Genomic DNA, 23,218 nt, shown 5'->3' with positions numbered 1-23,218 from the left:
CAAAGTAGCCACCTTTTGCTTTGATTACTGCTTGGCACACTCTTGGCATTCTCTTGATGAGCTTCAAGAGGTAGTCACCTGGCACAGCACCCCATCACTCTCCTTCTTGGTCAAATAGCCCTTACACAGCCTGGAGGTGTGTTTGGGGTCATTGTCCTGTTGAAAAATAAATGATGGTCCAACTAAACGCAAACCGGATGGAATAGCATGCCGCTGCAAGATGCTGTGGTAGCCATGCTGGTTCAGTATGCCTTCAATTTTGATTAAATCCCCAACAGTGTCACCAGCAAAGCACCCCCACACCATCACACCTCCTCCTCCATGCTTCACAGTGGGAACCAGGCATGTAGAGTCCATCCGTTCACCTTTTCTTCGTCGCACAAAGACACAGGGGTTGGAACCAAAGATCTCAAGTTTGGACTCATCAGACCAAAGCACAGATTTCCACTGGTCTAATGTCCATTCCTTGTGTTCTTTAGCCCAAACAAGTCTCTTCTGCTTGTTGCCTTTCTTTAGCAGTGGTTTACTAGCAGATATTCTACCATGAAGGCCTGATTCACACAGTCTCCTCTTACCAGTTCTAGAGATGTGTCTGCTGCAAAAGGTGGCTACTTTGAAGAACCTAGAATATGAAATATATTTTCAGTTGTTTCACACTTTTTTGTTATGTATAATTCCACATGTGTTAATTCATAGTTTTGATGCCTTCAGTGTGAATCTACAATTTTCATAGTCATGAAAATAAAGAAAACTCTTTGAATGAGAAGGTGTGTCCAAACTTTTGGTCTGTACTGTATAGATGGACTGAACAGGGCTGGTAGTACTACAAAATGCACAGAACGTGAGGAGGACCAATCGGTAATTGTTTTGAACTCCTCAAACTGTTTCTAGGATATATTCAATAAACCAAAAGAAAGCAAACAAGAGAAGTTAAATGTTAAGGTTTGTATACACTTTAAAGGATACGTTCACCTTTAAAAAAATTAAAAAAATGCATGTAATTTTGCAGGTAAGACAATTTGCATTTATTATTTTTGCCTGTAAAGCATTGCACCCGCAATCTCCCATATAGGCAGTCACTAAACTTCAGGAGCAATCGACTATCAAAGCGTTTTCCAGTGCCCTTACAGTCCATTGAAAAGTATAAGCTGTCTGCCGTGGCACAGGAAACTGTGAACAAATGACGTAGCCGTGTGGGCTGAGCCCTGCACAGCCATACTTTTTTCAAAAAATGACAACAGGTGAGGGGAGGGGATCCCCCACCCTCTTTCATTGAATGGAGGGTGGTGTATAGGAGCAGGTTACATTTTACACCCTAAACATGGGTGTAACATGCTCCCAAAGGAGACCTTCTCCCTTTAAGGCTACATTCACACCAGCGATTAGGGCTGTGGCTAATCAGATTCCTGCTGTGGCTCTGGGGGGCAAGCTGCAGCCATCAGCCCCATTCACTGAGGACAGGTCGCCAACAGCTGCACGTATTCACGGCTGTCTGGCACTGCCAGTAATTACCTGTGGTAATCGCTGCAGACGCACAGTGTTTGTGCGTCCAGCGGCGATCACCGCTGGTAATCGCTGGCTGTAGAGAGAGCTGGGAATAGCTGCTGCAGCCATCAGTGACCTGTCATTATAGTGAGCAGGGCCGGCAACAGCACTTTGCCTCTGAGAGCAGGAATCTGATTCCTGGCCACTACAGTTTGCACCGGCCCTAATTGCCAGTGTGAATGAAGCCTAATGCCGCGTACACACCAACACTTTATGTGATGAAAAAAAACGACACTTTCTGTGAAGTAAAAAATGACGTTTTTGAAACTTCAATTTTCAAAGACGAAGTTGCCTACACACCATCGTTTTCTCACAATGATCTTGCAAAGTGACGTTACGTTTCACCACTTTTTCCATTGAAGCTTGCTTCATAAGTAGCTTCTGGGCATGCGTGGATGAAAAAACGTCTTAGAGGGGGCGTGGCTACCGCGCGGCTGTATGGACGTGTGAACACGCAGCTCCGTCCAAGGGAACCTGCAACCTAGCTACAGCGGCGGTTTTTCCGCCCATCACTTGCCCCATTCTCGCCGGGGGGTCCGGAGACACGGGAGGCATGACCCGCAAACGAAAAGAGGGGTCTCAGCCCCGGAAATTAGAGGAGTTTTATCCTCCCAAAGGCCGCGGCCTGAAACAAGATGGCGCCGGCGCCGGACTGAGGAACGCATCTCCTACCTCTCCCTGCAGCTCCCGTTCATCAGCCTCGAGCCAGGAGATGCATCCAGGAACCACACATCAGTCCCCAGGAGGATCGACCCCGGTGGATAGGAGCCCTGCCAAATCCAAACCTCGCCTGGAGGCGAATTGCAGTCAGGTGAGCGGGGGGGCTGAGGCCCTGGAGGACACGAGGGAGCTGATTGACCCCTTCACTGCCTTCCCCACCTCAGGGAAGGCAGTGTCTGACACAACTTTAAAAGACATGCTTGTCTCCCTCAGGAGCTCCATGCATGCTGACATGCTTCAGTGTATGAGAAACTTTAAAGCAGATGTAGGTGAGCTGGGGGAAAGAATCACCCATGTGGAAGAAAAAATGGGAGAGTTTGCATCATCCCATAACTCATTGATTGATGCCCACTCTGAACATGATACTGAAATAGCCTGGCTGAGGGCAAAGGTCGCTGACCTCGAGGACAGGTCAAGGCGCAACAATGTTAAGCTAAGGGGGGTTCCTGAAACAGTGCTCCCCACCCAACTACAGAAATTTGCCAAAGACCTGCTCCAGCAGATCCTCCCTGATGTCTCAGAGTCGGAGCTACAGATTGACAGAATTCACAGGCTGCCCAAACCAGGTTTTTTGCCTGAAAATGTACCCCGAGACGTCCTGATGAGAATACACTTTTACCAAGTTAAAGAGCAGTTAATGATCTCATTCAGGAAAGTTCAACAACTTCCGGAACAGTTTGCCGGGCTCCAGCTGTTTGCAGACTTATCGCAATTCACTATGCAGAAGCGACGGTCATTGGTGACGATTACCAAAGCCCTGCGTAATCACAACGTTCCCTACAGATGGGGTTTTCCAGTGAAGCTTACTGTCACCCTTGATGGGAAAGACACAACCATCGCAAGTCTGGAGGAGGGTCTTGCATTGCTCCGGTCCCTAGATATCCTCCCAGCTCAGGCACCTACAGGTCCCATGCCACCTGCCAAAATTGATCAGCGCTACCAATGGCAAACAGTGTCCAGAAGGAAAGGCGGCAAGAAGCGTACTGCGTGATCCCTTCCCTCTACAGAATGAAGTGGCTCATTACTCACTTTGAGGTTCCCACTCCATCTGGAGTATTCAGTTGGATTCGTTCCCTTTGATCCCCCTTGATTATGGGTAGATGTTCTGCCCTCTGGTTCTTGCTTTTTCAAGCTTTTTTAGAGAACTCCATGTTGCTTATTTTTGCTTTGACTTTGTCTTTTTTTTTTCGTTTTATTTTCCTTCCTTCTGGTCGATGGACCCTGTTCTACACCGGAAAGATCTGTCTGTTTTCCCTACGCTCCCCGCAGTCCTGGGAAGGCTGTCTCTACTCTCCATTGGAAGCTGGCTACACCGCAAGAAGAACTGCTCTCCACAGATGAAACCAAGGTACTATTTCCAATCTCGTTTTCTAGCCCCAAATGGCGATCAAGTTTGTCTCCTTTAATGTGAATGGGCTCAATCACCCCGCCAAACGGGCCTCGGTCTGGAGGGAGGCTCTGGCCCTCCAGGCTGATGTCCTCTGTCTGCAGGAGACCCATTTCTCCACTGTCAACCCGCCCCGTTTCTCACACAAACGTTTCCCGCACATTTTCCTGGCCTCAACCCCAGCTAAGAACAAGGGTGTTTTGGTAGCCATAAAGGACTCGGTGACTTTCAGCTTACAGCAAGTCCTTACAGATCCTGAGGGGAGATATCTGGTTGTGGTGGGTGAAATAAACAACAAACCCTTTACTATTGCGAATGTTTACGCGCCTAACTCCCATCAACTCCGATTTTTGAAAAGGACCTATGCTAAAATTGCCTCGGTGAAAAGAGGGTCCCTGGTGATATGCGGTGATCACAACCTGACAGTTGACTATGCCCTGGACTCCTCCTCCACCTTAGGGAGATCCCCTCCCCAACTCCAGCAACTGTTACACTCGGAGGACGTCTTTGATGTCTGGAGGTGCCACCATCCGACAGAACGGGACTATTCTTTCCACTCAGCCAGGCACAATTCCTATTCTAGAATTGACCTCATACTAGTCGATAAGATGCTTCTCCAGGCAGTGTCCTCCTCCGCCATCCACAACATAACATGGTCTGACCACGCCCCAGTCTCTATAACGGTGGCGGAGGGGCACACTCCCAGTACTGCATATATTTGGAGGGCTAATTCAAGAGTGTTTCAAATGCCTACTCATGCTGCCACGATTGCTAAATGTCTGTCGGAATTCTTTGCAAATAATGTGGGGTCTGTTTCTGACACAACTACTTTGTGGTGTGCCCATAAGGCGGTGGTTAGAGGGGTGATCCTTCAGATCTGTGCGAGGGAGAAAAGGCAGAGGACACTAAAAATGAATCAGCTTTTGGATGACATCAAAAAGCTTGAAGCCCAAAACAAATCTAACACGAATACGGCACTAGGAAAGACCCTTTCACAGTGTCGGGCAGAGCTCAGGTCCCTTCTTATTGAGCAGTATGATAAACATTTACAACGGCTGAAATTGAATCACTACTCGTCGGGTAATCGTGCAGGAAAATTTTTAGCCCAAAGGCTCCAAGCAGCCCGAACCAAAGCTAAGATCCCCTTTCTGATCCATCCGACTAACAAGCATAAAATTATTAACCCTAAAGACATAGCGAACTCCTTCGCCGACTACTATTCATCCCTGTACAATCTTAGAGATGACCCTGATACTCCACAACCCTCCGATGATAAGATCCAGGCATTTCTAGCCAGTGTCAACCTCCCATCCCTTTCTCAATCACAACTAGAATCCCTAAATGCCCCTATCTCAGAGCTTGAAATTCGAAAGTCTATTAACTCACTCCCTCTAGGTAAATCCCCGGGACCCGACGGTCTTCCGAACGACTATTATAGAACGTTCCAAGACGATCTGGTTCCAGCTCTACAGACCTTATATGCCCAAGCGGTGTCCTCTGCCTCCTTCCCTCCTGAGATGCTCAAGGCGTATGTGGTTACTATCCCAAAACCGGGTAAAGATCCTACCACCCCTGCCAACTTCAGGCCAATCTCCTTATTAAATTCCGATGTAAAGTTATATGCAAAGATAGTGGCTCGTAGAATTTTATCTGTCCTTCCTTTTCTTGTTAAGTCTGACCAATCTGGCTTCACTCCAGGAAGACAGGCGTCGGATGCTACAAGGAGGGTGCTGGGGGTTATGCAGCATGCTAGATCCTGTCGGACGCCTTCTCTGCTACTCTCTTTGGATGCGGAGAAGGCGTTCGACAGGATACATTGGGGATATATGAAAAACACCCTGGGAAAATTTGGGTTCTCGGGGCCTATACTCTCGGCCGTGCTCGCTCTTTACTCCTCCCCGTGCGCCCAGGTGTATACCTCCAATCTACTATCAGACACCTTTTCAATATCAAATGGCACCCGCCAGGGCTGCCCTCTGTCCCCCTCGATCTTCAATCTTCTGATGGAGCCATTGGCGGAAAGGATCAGGTCCCACCCAGGTATCGAAGGATTTCAGATACGCCATAGGTCACACGTTATTAACCTGTTTGCGGATGACATCATCCTTTTTTTAACTTCCCCCCTAGTGTCCCTACGCCATGCTCATGATACCCTACAAGTGTTTAGTGAGATCTCATTCTATAAAGTCAATTTCACCAAGTCAGTTATCCTTGGACTGGGAATCCCCTCCCCTTTACAATCAAGACTTCAATTAACTTTCCCCTACTCCTGGGCAAAATCCCATATCTCCTATCTAGGCCTAAAGCTGACCCCTGAACCGGCTGACTTGGCCGGTGCCAACTACCCACCCCTAATTGACAAATTAACTAAAGAAGTTTGCAGACTTGCTAATGTAGAACTGTCCTGGTCTGGAAGACTGTCGGCATTTAAAATGCTACTTCTTCCGCAGATACTCTACGTGTTTAGGACTCTCCCCGTCCCTCTGCCAGCCCCATATCTTAAAGCCTTGAACACACTCCTCTCCAGATTCATTTGGCGATCCAGTCATCCCAGATGCTCTAAGCCCCTACTGACTAAGCACAGGAGGGCCGGAGGTATGGGTCTGGTAGACATTAGGGACTATCACAGAGCGTCCATTTTGACGCAACTTACGACTTGGATGACCCCCCAGGAAGACTCAGTCTGGGGGTCCATCGAACGGGCCCTGGGTCCGTCCTCCAGCCTCGATCTCCTCCTCCTTGCGGATGTTTGGAGACCATTTAGTCTGCTGGACCTCCCGATTACTCTTCGGGCCTCCTTGGTGGCCTGGAGGGCTCTGAGGGAGGTTCAGTTTCCCACTTCTGAGTTAATAGAAGTCCCCATCCCGTTGGAGACACTCTCTCTGGTAATTCCGGATCTCCCCCTATCCAACTGGAGGGCGGGGGGGATAAATGTGGTTCAGGACTTGTTCCTGGGCGACGCTCTTCTCTCCTTCAAATCCCTAGAGGAAAAGTTTAGCTTAGGCCCCCCAGATCACTATGCCTATGTTCGCATCTCCCACTTCCTGAACTCAATTGGACCCTATCGTATATTCATGGCTAGGGAGGTGTGGAAGTTTTATCATACCTCCCCAACACCCCGTGAAGGTATTTCATTTTTCTACAACCTTTTCCAAAGCAAGTTGCGCTTTGTTAAGTCCCAACCCTTCAGGAAGTGGGAGTCTGACTTAGGAATAACAATCACGGAAGCTCAATGGACTAAAGCGTTCAGCTCAATCTATTCCTCCTCCAGATGCATCAACCACTGGGAGTTATCCCAGAAAATAGCACTTCGGTGGTACCTCACCCCCTATAGAATTTCTAAATTTGGGAATCACAGTTCCCCACTATGCTGGAGAAATTGTGGTGGGATAGGTAATCTGTTCCATATGTTGTGGTCCTGCAGGCACTTAACTAGTTTTTGGCACTCGATTTTCCAATACATATCCAGGATCACTGGTATTCTAACCCGGCCTAGTCCTAGCTTGGGGATCCTACATGTGGGGATAGAAATCTTCCCTGTGGATTGCAGGGCGGTGGTGACCCATATCCTCTTGGCAGCTAGATCACTGCTCGCACAGCAGTGGAAGGCTGACAGGGCCCCAAACGCCTCAGAGGTTCTCCTTATGACACAGACGCATTATGTTTTCGAGTCTCTTTTGGCCAGAAGGAGAGGGGTGGGACGTACATTTGATGCCCTGTGGAAGATATGGACCACATGGTATATGGCCAAAGACTGAAATTCTCTCTTATGTATTCGATTTAACTCCCGTAAAAGCGGAATCAGACTTTCTTCTTATTACTAACCTACTCCTCCACACCTCAGCCTTCCCTCCCTTCCCTTCCCTTCCCTTCTCTTCTTTTCTCCTCCTATATTTCCCATCTTTTCTTTCTTCTTCTCTTGTCTTATTGCCTATTTTCGGTACCTTCGCTTTTATCGCTCCTATCTCATCTCAATAGAGGACTGATACATTGAAGGTTCTAACAATTTATTTTAAGTGTTCATAGTGGTATCCTTGGATGCATATAATGGATATTTGTTGTATTGTACAGGAGTATAGTGGACAATCTGGGTGCGGTCGCACTGGTGGCGCCGTTCCCTTGATGCCGTATTATGTATGTATCTCTGTTCCCTTGGTACCAAGTATATGTTTGATGAAAAATTTTCAAATAAAAACGAATTTAAAAAAAAAAAAAAAAACGTCTTAGAAAACGACGTTTTTTGCTACACACGGTCAATTTCTGTGAAGTAAAAAGTGCACTTTTGAAAAACGACACATAAAATTGAAGCATGCTTCAATTTTTTTTGGTCGTTTTTTACAAGACATAAAACGACGTTTCCCCCACACACAGTCAATTAAAGTGACGTTTTTAAAAACGTCATTTTTTTTCATCACATAAAGTGATGGTGTGTACGCGGCATAAGGCTTTTATTACAACGAATGCTCAGGATCAGAGGGTATTTCAGGCTCACAAAAATGATTTGAAGTGTCAGTAAGGTACTTGCATTGCATTAAATTTTGTTAAATGCTAACTTTTATTTATTATTAAACCACTGATTTTACAGAATTCAGGCAAATGTAAAAGCCACCACTTAGTCAATGCGCTCTCTGAAAATAAAACGTCTGTTTCAATTGTGCTATTTAAAATTACCTATTATGTTTACATTCCCATTTGTGCTATTTAAGGACAATTAAACCTTAAATGAAAAAAAAGCAGCATTATGTGAAAGAGCTACTTGTAACAATTACAAATGTGTGTGTGTGTGTGTGTGTGTGTGTGTTAGGGCTTATGTGCAAATGCAGCACACGTTTAGTATTATCTGAGATTCTTCTGCATTCCTATTCACTTGTACATGGTAAAAAGGTGCAAAGAAACCCTAAAAGTTGTGTCTTTATAAAAAAATCAACTATTGGATAGTTGATTGCATGTCTGTGCAGCCAGTCATTCTGTGTTAAGCCGGTGTTCTGCCGATGAAGGTCCCCCCCGGCGGACAAGGACCCCCCTGTACTGCGCAGGCGCTTGCGCAGTACAAACCTCAACGGAGTCGCCGAAAATAGCCGAAGATGTAGAGCTGAGAGACCGCTCTACACGGCGCCTGCACAATGACTATGACGCATGTCGCACTTGCTAGTGCTACTCTGCAAGGGGCGGGGGTGATTTTAGCAATAAAGTACATGTCTTAGCGGAGCGTGTTCAAACAAATGAGGGGTGGGATTTGCACTGTTGATGGGCGGATTTGCACAAACTATTTAACTCTCAAAAGAGGTGGTATTTCAAAATGATGGACACCCCGACTGCCCATCTGAAAGAGACTTATTTCATGAGCAGTTGTACCTTTTATACTTGGCATCCGGTGTTTGTTTTCTACATGTTTACATAGTTACCGACATTCCCAAGTCCAAAATTAATACTGAGCAGAATTAAGTTTGGCCCTTCACAACGGTCCCAGTTTCTCATATGGCCCCTTGGGGAAATTACCTCTTTACTAGTGTATGGACAGCTAAAGACAAGTGTGTGGCTATATTTTTGGTTTAGTTAAATATTGGGGAAGGGGGTCTACTCGGCCCTGTGTAAGCTTCAAGTAGTGACTTGGAGCTTACACAGGGCTTTCTACCTTCACTGTCGAGTGCCAGAGTAAATAGAAGGTAAACCAGAGCAGCTGCATTGGCAAAGCACAGGTTCACTTTAAAGTGTACAGGGTTTTAACTGTACGGTATCATTTTTAGAAACCTGGAACAAAATATAAAGACGTGAAATTCATAAGAGAACTTAAGACCGTACATAATCAAGAACATAGATGAAGAATGCAGTATTTTGGAACATGTATAGTGAAGTGCACTCCAGTCCATCGTATATAAATTGGCTCAGGCATAAGAATGACAACCTAAAGACATGAAGTGGTCAAATCCAATATCAAATGATCAAAATGTCATCTACACAAAGACCTTCGATGTCTAAATGTTCTGTCTATATAGCTCTTATGCCGCGTACACACGATCATTTTTCAGCATGAAAAAAACATTGTTTTAAAAAAAATGTAATTTAAAATGATGGTGTGTGGGCTACACATCATTTTTCAGGTTCTGAAAAACCACAAATTCGAACATGCTGCATTTTTTAACGTTGTTTTAAAAAATGACGTTTTTCGGGTTGTAAAAAAATGATCGCGTGTGGGCTAAAACAACGTAAAAAACCCGAGCATGCTCAGAAGCAAGTTATGAGATGGGAGCGCTCGTTCTGGTAAAACTACCGTTCATAATGGAGTAAGCACATTCATCTCGCTGTAACAGACAGAAAAGCGCGAATTGTCTTTTACTAACACGGAATCAGCTAAAGCAGCCCAAAGGCGAATGGAACTTCCCCTTTTATAGTGCTGTCGTACGTGTTGTACGTCACCACGCTTTGCTAGATCATTTTTTAAAAACGATGGTGTGTGGGCAACATCGTTTTTAATGATGAAGTTGGGAAAACTTCGTTTTTTTGGGCATGCTGAAAAACAAAGTTTTTTTTTTTTTATGCTGAAAAATGATCGTGTGTGTACGCGGCATTAGCCCCTGTTCACACTGAATCAAGCTTTGAAGTCGCGCTACTTCAGTGCGATTTCATGTGCAGCTGGCCAATATCTGTGCAACCTCATGCACAGATGTCAATGCAAGTTGCACATTAAATTGTCAAAGATAGTGCAGGAACCTTTTCAAAACCAGTGCAATTCTTAGTTTCACTGATTTGAACAAGCTCATAGGAAGAAATTGGGTGCAACTTGTCATGTGACTTTGATCTGTCAATGCGCATGACAAGTAAATGATGTAAACGAGGGCCTGAAGTGAAAAGCGTGCACATTTTCACATGTTATACCTGTAATGTTTCAAGCTCCGAAATAGGCTTTTTTTCAAGCATGGAGTACGAAATAGACTGAATTTTTTGATACACATAAGATTTCTTCAAGGCCCCTTTCACACTTGTACGACCAATTGTTTTACGTGACTTGAAGCAATGCCTGTGTAATGTTGAGGTCTAGGGATCTCGAGTCGCCTCAAAGTCGGACCAAAGTAGTGCAGGGTCTACTTTGAAGTCGCACAGATGTGAATGGAACTCATTGAAAATTGTGGAGTACAACTTGTCGTGCAACTTTGCAGCCCCAAGTCGCAGGATAAGGCGCACAAGTGTGAAAGGGGCCTAAAGATGAGGTTTTGCACATTTTGATACAGTATTTTGGAAGTTTGGTGTGAAACCCTAGCTTCTTTGCCTAGTCAAGTGAAATGAAACAGGTACACATTACAAAAGCGTTGGGTTCCTATAGCTGGACATTTTAGCTGCAATATTCATTGTAGTTTCAGTTCCACTTTAAGGCTGCCAGCTGTGAACGTCGGGTGCAAATTTTGAGATTGTTCCAGTTTCTTAAATCAATAAACTGCAGGTTGTTGGAGGCTATAAAAGAGCCATTAAATACAGCATCAATATTTAATGAAGCAGCAATTGTACCTCAGGGTTCTTCCTGAGATAAATATATGGAAGTACACACATAATGCTCAAGCTGCTTGAAAATTCTAAGATTTATTTCTCTTCGATAGCAGAGCACAAGCTTGATTTCCTGGAAGGTGTTTATCGGACAGTTGGGACAAGGACTCCGGGAATCAGTCTGCACTTTTCTGTACTGGCCTTGACAAATCACTGATTTCATGTACCTTTGTGTACAGCAAATATTCTTTCCTGTTAAATGGACCAATCGTGAAACCGTGAAATTGGATATTAAAGTGAAACTCCAAGTATAAAGCTAAATACACAATTAAATATACTGTTGAACAATAAACTGCATTACATAGCAAAAGATTTGTAATTCTGTTTAGCCACTCTTGGCATCAAGGTCCTGGAACCGCACTGCAATGGAAGCATAGTGTGGTCTGGTATACACACTCAGTCTACACCAGTGGTCCTCAACCCTTCCCTCGAGTAACCCCAACAGGCCATGTTTGCAGGTTTTCCTTTATCTTGCACGGGTGCTTTAGAATCAATGGCTTGGTATTTTGGACAGCTATTTTATCTAAGAGAAATTCCCAAAACATGGCCTGTTGGGTATACTTCAGGACAGGGTTGAGAATCACTGGTCTACACAATAGTAAGACTGGCCATAGACGGTAGACTGCAAGTTGCAGCAAAGAAATTTGCATGAGTCCCCCATCGCCACCGACAGTGCTGCAGGGGAATGCCCCCTGCCAAGCAATTGTCTGCTCCCGACAGGGAGCAGGCAGGGGAAGCTGTCTCCACTGGGAGAAGACAGTGAATATTGCTAATGGCTATAGCAGCTGCTCAAGATGATCACATGTGAATATGGCATGCTGGTTGTACCCAAGTTGATCAACCGATCAACTTGGTACATTTAGCCTGCCCACACTCGGTTTGAATATCGTCCGGTTCCTGTCATCACTCTGTTCCTCAAGGCCAGCTTAGGTTGATCCATGCCATTATGTTTACTATTCCATCTAACAATAACCGTGCATAGCTTAGCCAGTAAAATAATTCCAGCTATTTGGGAAAGGAAGGATGTCTTTGTATCCAAGCAGACTTCTTCTACACAGACTTTGCACATCTGACTTCTAAAAATAAAGTTGTTTTTTTTAACAGAGTTTTCACAGCTGCTGACATGAGGGAGGGAGCAATAACAAGCATACAACAGCCTCTATGCACAGATACTGTTAGATGGAATAGCAAAAAAGAATGGCATGGGTCACTTTACCAGGGACAAGTTTTCCCTTATTGCCAGGTTCGGGAATTGGTACCTGCATGAAAACAAGTATTCACTCGCTTTGGGGCAGAGGGAATAGAACTGACAAATATGCAGTACTATGTTCTTGGTAAATATGTTGGCCTTTTTTATAGGCATGCATTGATTTTGATTTTCTGTTGCAAGTGTGAATGTCTGTTCACGCAAAAGTGGAAAACAAATGAAAATGCAGAAGTCCACCTCCTGTGGTTTCATGTTTTTCAGTTTTGAGCGTCCAAATTTCCACTGTTGCATTGGAAATCAATCAAAATCACTGCATGTTTTTTGAAAGACTATTTTCTGTAAAATGGAAACAATTTTCCTGGTGCTATAGATCCCCAGATGTTCACTGTTTTTAAAGCCGGTTAAGAACATCTGGGCATCTATAGAGTAAATTGTTTCCATTTTGCCGCTAATAGTCTTTCAACGAGCATGCAATGATTTTTATTGATTTCCAATGCAATTGTGAATCTTTGGTTGGCCAGAACTGATGTCTGTTGGCATTGCCAAGGTTTAGGTGAAAATATATGAACCATATCTGGTCAAAATGTCCTGCCATTAAAGATTACAGGAATCTATTCTAAATGTTTACCATAGAGAAACTGGGACAATCATCCCGAATAAACCATGTCGCCCTGCTTTCTTTATTTCCTGGTCCCATTACATCTGTTTTAAGAAAAAAAATTCTCCACCATTTTGTAACTGTAGTCAGGGCTTTCATTTCTCACCTCTGGAGGTCCACTTAGATTGCTACTTTAGCAGATTTGGGTGTTGGAAATGGGATTCGATCATGGACCTGGAACCGCTTTTGGCAGCAAAATACTAATTTATTGGTTCTTCCATAGTGTAACAGGATTTTGGATCATCTCATAATATAGATACAATACTAATTATGATGCAGGTTAGAGAAGGGAAAGCCTATACCAATATAACCGTAAATGAATCGCATGACTTATCTAGGTTACAAGCATATCTATAAACCTCTGTTTGTCATAATTATACTCATATTCGTGAAGAATCCAATAAACCGAGAGAGGACTTAAAAGGAAAGGCCATTGTTTTTGAATAATGGTGGACAGCTACAAACTACCAACAGAAGTGTGTGGACATTTTTTATTTGAGGAATGGAGACAAGCATCACTGCTATAGTATTTCTCTGCATAAGGGGGACAGTGTTAAAGTTGCACTATTTTCAAGATTGAAAATGTAAATTTTAAGATGGATATAGGCTGGGCTCAAGTCCTGCGGGAACGCGTGAGAACGCAGTTCCTGCACTTTTTTCACAGCAGGAACTCCGTTCCCTTTGCAGGACTAGAGCAGCCGAGCCGCCCGAGCCAATCCTTCACTAAGCGGCGATGCCCAGCTCGAGTCACTGTCAGGGGCAGGCGAACCTTAGTAATCCTTTGTTACTGGCCGCTTCCTGTATATGGATTCATCAGGTAGTGTGCGGGTCTTCCGTCACTTCCTCGATCGAAGGTACAGTGGATGGAAAAAAACATGCGGTTTAGTAATTTTGCATATGAGCGTATCATTTTTTTTTTTTTTTTTTTGGTGGGGGAGTGGATCTTTGATGGGAGTTCCCACACTTTTTTCCCCAGGACTTGACCCCTGGATATAGGGAGCAAGGTTTGTTTGTCTGCCCAGTGCCCAGACTTTGTACAGTACCAGTCCACAGCATTCCCTTTTTTAATCTTGTGATCCTGCAACACATCTGATGGTTATGCTGGAACTCCCTTCTTTGCTGCCTTTCGAGAAAAAAATAAAATAAATTGTCTGGTTCAGCCTTTGTCATATAAACAAAGTCAGTGGCAATTTGGCAGCTGTCATTGAAACTGAAGGCAAGAGAAAATCTAATAGTGGGGACACTAGTTTTTGTTGACAGCTGTCAAGGGTAAGATGTACCTTTTTTTGATTTTAGAAAGAGATATAAATCTTCCTGTCATGTCTCTGTGGCAGGAATAGAGAGGACATCTCTCTGAGGAGACGGGCAGCAATGAAGATCTAATTGAGGTTCCTGCCCTTCGGTGCTATAAAACCGGGGTCACCCTAAACAAAGGGCCGTGTTATTGTCCTTCAGACTTTAGGGGGCTGAACTGTGGTCAGTGGGAGTGGAAATTTTCTTGCCATCAGTGGCAGTAAACATCACCACTTTTGGGATTAGGGGGAGAAATAGTACCCCAACATTGGGAGGCATAGTGCCCCAAGATTGGTGTCAGTGGGAGAAATGGTGCCCCATTGTTTATCAGTTGGCAGAATAGTGTTTTGTGTCAGTGGGAGGAATAGTGTTCTGAGGGCCGGATTAAGTTTGGAGGCCGCTGCTTTAAAACAGTGTGGCTGTTCCAGTTTGAGAGTTGTGACTTTGCTTTATTAATAGTATTCACTGGTCATGTTGCAATACCAATATTTACTTGCAGGTGGTGCTAAAGGTAAATTCTGACACAACAGCCTTGACAAATTAGGATTGTTGCTTAAGGTAAATCCTTCCGTGTTGATACACAAAGGGGTCTCTAGCAGAAGTCTACTCTGAACTTGAATACTCCATATATCAAAGAATCAAATTAAAAGAGAATTATGTAGGCTACTATTGCTGACCTCTTATGGAAAATATTAGTTGCCTGGCTGTCTCTGGTTTCAATATTTTGAACCACAGACCTGTGACAAGCATGCAAGTCAAATCAAATCAAAGACAAACTTCTGATCTGCATAATTGTATTTGGCTTTTGACACTAAGGCCCGGATTCACAAAGCACTTACGCCAAAGTATTTCGAGATACGCCCCGTAAGTGTAACTATGCACCGCCGTATCTGTGCGCCGTGCCCACAATCTGAGATGCGCCTAAAAATAGGCTTCCTACGACCGACATAACTTGCCTACGCTGTCGTATCGTGGGCGCATATTTACTCTGGTCGCATTTGCCGCTCCCATTGATTTTCTATGCAAATGAGGGAGATACGCCGATTCACGAACGTACTTGCGCCCGGCGCATAACATACGCGGTTTGCGTAAGTCGTACGTCCGGCGTAAAGTTATTCCCCATATATGAGGCGCAACTTATGCTAAGGTATGGACCAGGGAACAGAGCTGTCGTATTTTACGTCGTTTACGTTGTACGTGAATAGGGCTGGGCGTAGGTTACGTTCACGTCGTAGGCAGTGATCCGTCGTATCTTGGGGAGTAGTTCTGACGTGATTCTGAGCATGCGCACTGGGATGGGTCCACGGGACGGCGCATGCGCCGTTCATTTTAAGTACTTCTATGGCGCTTGGCCCATTATTGGCATGGGGTCACGCCTCATTAGCATGGCTCACGCCCACTTCCACCTACGCTGGCTTATGCCGAGGAAACCCAGCGTAGATTTGAGAGCGACTGGGAGCACTGGCTTCCTGAATACTGTGCTTGCCTCTGTGCGCTAAATACTTTTAGGCCCGGATTCACATACATTGGCGCATATTTATGCCGGCGTAGCGTATCGAATATGTGCCAATGTATGTGAATCCGGGCCTAAAAGTATTTGGCGTCATTCACACTAGTGTGAGTTTGGACACAAAGTCGCATGACAAGTCACAGCCTATTCATTTCAGTGGCACCAGTTCCGATCTATGCGACTTTGAAAAGGTTCTTGCACTACTTTGCTACAACTTTTTTGCGACTTGAGTGCCAGAGCGTATAAATTTGCATGAAAGTTGGACTCAAAATTGCACAGTGTGAACTGAGCTTTAAAGTCCAGCTCCAGGAAAGAAAAAAAAATGTAAAGAATTTAAAAATCCACTCTTGCAATCCCATCCCCCACACTGCATGGATTAAATGCTTGTTAAATCTCTCTCCTAAGGGCTGTAAATGGTCACCCGCAGCTGTTCTGTAAGCCAGGTCTGGCTCCAATCAAACTCCAGCCTTCTCCGCATGCAATACAGCAGGGATTTGCAATTAGTGGACCTCAAGCTGTTGCAAAACTACAAGTCCCATGAGGCAAAGCAAGACTCTGACAGCCACAAGGACGACACCCAGAGGCAGAGGCATGATGGGACTTGTAGTTTTGCAACAGCTGGAGGTCCGCTAATTGCATACCCCTGCAATACAGAGTTTACGTTCCTGCATTGTACATGACGGTGAGGCGTTATCCAAAGGCCAAAGCTTTAGGTAGTGTAGAAGAGTGCTGGAGCTGGCTGGAATAGGTGTAAGGTAGGTGATGGAGCCTTTTCTCCACTAGGCATTATGAGCAATTAAACCCTTGCAGTGACAGCGGGCTCCTCTACAAGGGTGGATTTTTTTAAAGTTTTCCTGGAGTTGGGCTTTAAAGCAATTGGATCAGTATGACCGTCATAGACAGTGTATTTTTTCAATGCTGGCTTCCTATAAAGAAAAGATGTATAGATGTATAAAATATATTACATTACATAATATAATAAAATATATATATATAATTATTTTATTTTTTTAATTTATTTATTGCTCAACCTTTTTAATAGATTTGGATTTTTAACTTTGCCTCCTTTTTGTTTTTCACCTTTTTTTTTTTTTTTTTTACTTTGTTTTTGTTTATGCGTGGTTTGCATATTTTCTCTCAGTCTTCTGACTTTGTGTGACGCAATGTTGTTTCAGATCAGCATTTTCATGACCCACTTATCTAACTATGGCAATGACCGTCTAGGCCTGTACACTTTCAAGCATTTGGTGCAGTTTCTCAACACCTGGACGAACCTCAAGCTGCAGACTCTGCCTCCTGTAGAGCTTGCGCACAAGTATTTCCAGATATTCCCAGAAGAGAAGGACCCATTGTGGCAGGTAAGAAAACACATTGCCTGGATAACATAACTTTTCAATATGATAGGGGAACTAGTATTGAGGTAGTGCTTGTAATCTCGGTACAGTGTCCTATAATTTACAAAGTCACTTGTTTATGACAAACCAGACAAGTTTTTAGGCACCTTTTTTAAAGTATGCAAAATCTTAAGGCATCTCAGTTTGAAATGTAAAAGTATATCCTCTGCGAACATAAATAATTAAATTCAGTTTGAAATGTAAAAAACAAAACAAAACAAAATGTAAATGTTACTTATAAGTGAGAAACCTTAGCCTGGGACAATGTACACAACCACCTTGACAATATTGCTTTATATCAGAGTCCTCCTTTCACGTCCCCTATTCACTTCAGAGTCTCCCAATCGCATGAGAGCCCCCCCTCATCACAAAACTCCCCCCATCATCCATCTCTGATCCAGAGAAGACTAGGTCTTGTGCTTGCGGCACCTCGTGGGAACCCAAATGGCACCCTGGTTGAAAAACGCTGTTCTATCAGACCATCAAGCAAGTGTCTCCAGCCCGGGTTTATGCCGGGGTGTGGCCATTGTAAAGGAAAATTTCTTCCGCAGTGTGTTGATATTGCAAAAGGGAAGACTGTGATACTTTAGGTGACTAGGACTGAATTCAGCTGTCAGATATAGAAGAACATGTGAAAAAAAGCCTGCAGGGTCACTAAATTTGTATAACAATTAATAACATGAAATATTTTATATTGACGTTAATAAACGGAAATAAAATAAATACATTTTTTACATCATTTTTAGCCTAGACCAGGGATATGCAATTAGCGGACCTCCAGCTGTTGCAGAACTACAACTCCCATGAAGCATAGCAAGACTCAAGCCACAAGCATGACACCCAGAGGCAGAGGCATGATGGGACTTGTAGTTTTGAAACAGCTGGAGGTCCGCTAATTGCATATCCCTGCCTTAGACCACAATAAATAATTTTGTTTAAATAAAAAATCTCTGCATTCAAATTAATTTGATTCTTCATATGATGGACAGCTTAGGCTCCTTTCACACTAGGCGGACTCCGTCGCTACGGTCCGCAGATCTCCGCCGAGCCGACAGATGACAAGCTCCTCTCTGCTCACTGAGCGGGGAGGGGCTTGTCGAGTGCCGCTGTCTCCTATGGAGCGATCTGATGAAAACGGACAGCATATCCGTTTTCATCAGATCTTGCACGATCCGCCATGGACAGATGGGGATGTATCCCCATACATCTGTTTTGATCGGGTCGGATGTCAGCGGACATGTCTCCGCTGACATCCGACGCTCCATAGAGATGCATGGAGTGGCCGTTCAGGTCCGCCATCAAAACTGACAGGCGGACCTGAACGGTCTGTTCGTGTGAAAGGGGCCTAAGGTTACATTAACACTAGCCTCCTGTGATTGGTTTATTTAAATGTAGGAGAAATTATCTGGAAAACATAAACAAACTTTAGTTCAAAGTATCTAAATTCCCCCTGGGTGCACAGAATAAATCTAAAAGCAAAGTGCATATTATACCATTAAAAATTGTTTCATGCATTTAGAAATGTCCTATAAATGCATGTATGTCATTGCCAGTATGAAGGACTTTTTTCATAATCAGGGTGTAAGCGCATAAAGTAAGTGCTGCTTTTCGGCTGTACCCCGGGGGGTTAGGTGGGGTGTAGGCATGGTTGGGGGGGCCCCGTCAGGAGGGCTGTATGGGGGCCCCATGATTTCCAACAACAGCCCTGTACTTAAAGTAAGCCCTAACTGAATAACACATAGCTTGTGAAAACACTGTATCGCAAACCATTGCCATTTACAAAAAAAATGCATATTTTCACTTTTTAATCATCTCTATGCAGACACTTCCTATCTGCATGCACTCCAGAGGTGGCTGCATGATGTTTCTCTGGGATTGTTTTTGAACAGTGACAAATAGAACAATGAGGTGTGGGGTGTGGAAATGACCACTTATAATTTCACATTGGATTGTTTTTGGAGGGGGGGCAATGTGGGGCTTTATCAATGACCTTCTAAAATGCTCACACCCCTTAAACCAGCCATAGACGGTTCGAATCTCGGCTGGTTCAGCTGAGATTCAAACCATGCTGAGATTCAAACCATGTATGGGCAGTCTGAATGTACCCAAGTTGGTCGCTCAACCGGTACAACCAGCATGTCAGAATTTACATGTGATTATTGCTAGCGGCTATTGTAGCTGACCGCAGTAATCACAGTGTTCTCCTGGCAGGGACGGCTTTTTCCCCCTGGGAGAACGCAATGGCTGCGCAGGAGGGATTTCCCCATCAACACTGTCTGTATTGATGGGGAAATCAAGTGATTCTTTCCTCCAAAATGCTCAGTCAATGGCCAGCTTTAGTAATATATGGGAGTTGGGAATCCAAATAATAATTTTTACAAAAACTACAGGTGTAGTTTAATACTTAAATTATATGTTGTCTGTCTTGCAAATTCAGAATAAGAATCCATTATGGGTCACTTGGGAAGTTGTAGATACAAATCTCAGCCAGAAAATGTTGCGTTCAGGTCTTGCATTGATGAAATCGAGATAACTGGCCAGGACTTTGCTGTAAACCTGTAACTTAGATTCACACTTCGCTGCAGAAGATAGCAGATGTATCCATCTCCACAAACTAATTTTGCAAAAAAAAAATGCATTTATAAGACTGTAGTGGAATTTGAACATTATAGGTGTTCTGAAAGTAGGAATTAATCTGGACTAATAGAATGGACTTTTGGCGGTACAAGTAATGAATGTAAAAAATCTATAAATATTTATTCATAAAAAGGATATACAAAGAAAATTGTATACATAATTTCGTGAAAATATAGTACAATATCAGCATATTAACTCAGTACATGTTATAAAGAACTAGGGTTGTCCCGATACCACTTTTTTAGGACTGAGTACAAGTACTGATACTTTTTTTCAAGTACTCGCCGATACCGAATACCGATACTTTTTTTTAAAATGTGTCCCCAAATGCAGCCATGTCCCCCCCATATATGCAGCCATGTCCCCCCACATATGCAGCCATGTCCCCCCACATATGCAGCCATGTCCCCCCACATATGCAGCCATGTCCCCCCCACATATGCAGCCATGTCCCCCCCATATATGCAGCCATGTCCCCCCCCATATATGCAGCCATGTCCCCCCCCATATATGCAGCCATGTCCCCCCCCATATATGCAGCCATGTCCCCCCCCATATATGCAGCCATGTCCCCCCCCATATATGCAGCCATGTCCCCCCCCATATATGCAGCCATGTCCCCCCCCATATATGCAGCCATGTCCCCCCCCCATATATGCAGCCATGTCCCCCCCCCATATATGCAGCCATGTCCCCCCCCCCATATATGCAGCCATGTCCCCCCCCCCATATATGCAGCCATGTCCCCCCCATATATGCAGCCATGTCCCCCCCCCCATATATGCAGCCATGTCCCCCCCCCCATATATGCAGCCATGTCCCCCCCCCATATATGCAGCCATGTCCCCCCCCCCATATATGCAGCCATGTCCCCCCCCATATATGCAGCCATGTCCCCCCTCATATATGCAGCCATGTCCCCCCCCCATATGCAGCCATGTCCCCCCCCCCATATCCAGCCATGTCCCCCTTACCGTACATGCTGCCGCACCGTGCCGCCGCTTGGTTAATACGGGCGGGGAACATTACAGCTTTCATTTGAATAGCTGTAGTCTTTCGCGCTGCGTATAGACACTCCCCCTTGCTCGGGATTGGACAGTTTACCCGAGCAAGGGGGAGTGTCTATACATGGCGCGGCGGGAAACACTACAGCTATTCAAATGAAAGCTGTAATGTTCCCCGCCCGTATTAACCAAGCGGGGATGCAGCGGGATGCGGGGGGGAGGGGGGAGTATTCAATTTCGGTATCGGGGGTATTTGCTGGAGTACGAGTACTCCCGCAAATACTCGGAATCGGTCCCGATACCGATACTAGTATCGGTATCGGGACAACCCTATAAAGAACGATACATAAAAGCTTATACTTATGCAAATATACTCATGAAAATGAGAACATGTAGCACCAGAGGGTATATATAGACTTTTAATCCTTCAGAGTTTGATATGCGGAATGGTAAATCATGCTTTTACTCTCTACACGTTTCGCGTACAGGACGCTTCATCAGGAGCATAGAGGTCTAATGATAGACATACATAACACAAACAAAATACATCAAAAGGTGTCCATTAGTTAAACAAATTTAAACATAAAACACATAAGCATATAAAAAATAAAAATAAAAAATATATAAAATTAAAAAACTGCCAATCATTATTGCCAGTGCATAGCAGCAGGGTGTTCTGTTACAGAAAAGTAGTTACTGTGACATTATTTCTACTTTCTGTACACTGCTATGATCTGGAAGAAAAGTTTACTGGGCAGCATCAGTGGATGTGGTTGTGTAGAGACTTTTAACACACTTGAAGAATAAAAGCTTGAATCAAACATCTATATTGTTGCATTATTGCATCCTTTGCCGGTCTTGTAGCTAAAGCAGTATCCATAAAGTGCATCCTGTAATGGACAGGATATATTCTTATGGATGATGGCTTATCCGTATATGTACGGACACTGAGACCCGTATCATTGCTCGGGCACTTAGAAATATCGATTCCTACATCTAAGTAATGCACATTTAAAGGAAAGTGCCACCCAAGGGTTTATAAGTTGGTGTGATTGAATGAACTCTGTTTTATTATCACTTATGGCCTTTGCCACAATCTGCTAATTGCAAAATCTCAAGCCAAGAAAATCAAATTTCACTGCATAAAGCTTGGATGAAATGTATGTTCTGATCATTTTGCAGCACTATTCCTTGAATAAAAAATGCTCACTAAAAATAAAATAAAATAAATGGAAGAAGTTGCAAAAATACTTTGTCTTACACCCCAAATTCTGACAAGCGTGCCATAGCAAGGGTGACATCACTGGACCTTCTCACAGGATCATGGGAAAGCAAAGTATCCCAAATCCCACAAAAATGCATTTCCTGCATATTGCTAGACTATCTTCTCATGCAATTTGGGATCCTAAGCTTTCCTGGATCACATGGTGAGTCCCCCAGTGCCCAAATGGGTGTGTAAGGCTGCGTTCACAGTGAGGCAGTTTTCAGGCGTTTTTGCGCTCTAACGAACGCCTGAAAACCGCCTCCCCATTCATTTCAGTGATGCATTTTACACTGGGGCGGGGCACTTGCGGAATGTTCTGAAAAGTCCTGCAAGCAGCATCTTTGGGGCGTATACACCGCTCCCACCAGTCCTAAAACCCCTTGCCCATTGAAATAAATGGTCAGTGTTACTGGAGCGCATGCAAAGTCCTTTCGGCAGCTCCGCAACATGGGCGCTTTTAACCCTTTCTTCGCCGCTAGCCGGGATTAAAAGCGCTGCTAAAACTACGGTAAAGCACTGATAAAATTAGCAGTGCTTTACTACAGTGTGAAAGCAGCCTAGGGTAAGCATTGTTTTGCATTTTTTGTGCTTTTATACCCAACACTTTTAGATCCGCTCTGTTTTGGAGCTAAGCAGTGGCGGCTGGTGCTTACATTTTTTGGGGGGGGGGGCGCAAATGAAAAAGAAAAAAATTGCAGCCTCACTGTGCCCATCAAATGCAGCCACTGTGCCATTAATTGTCCCCACTGTGCCCTTTGTCGCTGCTGTGCCCTGTAAAATTCCCCTTCTCCCCCCCCCCCGGCACTCACCTTTACTGGAGTCAGCCATCCACGTCCCTCGATGTCTGTCTGTCTTCCGTCCTCGATGACGCTTCAGCCAATCAGGTTACTGATAGCCAGAACCGGTGAACCTGAATGGCTGAGACGCCTGTCAGTCTTATCCAAGGAACGCACCGCCAGCACGTCCCGCTGGCTCTGATGGGCACTTTCGTACAACCAACCAGCTGCTGTTATTCAGGTGGCCGGCGCTCTAGGTCCGGCCATCTGAATAGACCAGCGGC

At 44.5% G+C, this 23,218-nt stretch overlaps 1 protein-coding gene across 1 annotated transcript in view; it reads left to right on the top strand.

Moving 5' to 3' along the window:
• The window catches only part of NDST1 (N-deacetylase and N-sulfotransferase 1), a 173,707-nt gene that overhangs the window by 117,263 nt on the left and 33,226 nt on the right, over window positions 1-23,218 (top strand). Inside the window, exon 8 of the mRNA XM_040345034.1 lies at window positions 17,035-17,217. Within this exon, the coding sequence (XP_040200968.1) occupies window positions 17,035-17,217 (183 nt within the window). The remainder of the gene's footprint in view (window positions 1-17,034; window positions 17,218-23,218) is intronic.

The sequence above is a fragment of the Rana temporaria genome, chromosome 3 (genome assembly GCF_905171775.1).
Source record: "Rana temporaria chromosome 3, aRanTem1.1, whole genome shotgun sequence".
Taxonomy (NCBI): Eukaryota; Metazoa; Chordata; class Amphibia; order Anura; family Ranidae; genus Rana; species Rana temporaria.
The sequence above is the reverse complement of the archived record's forward strand: the minus strand, read 5'-3'. Positions and strand labels throughout refer to the sequence as shown.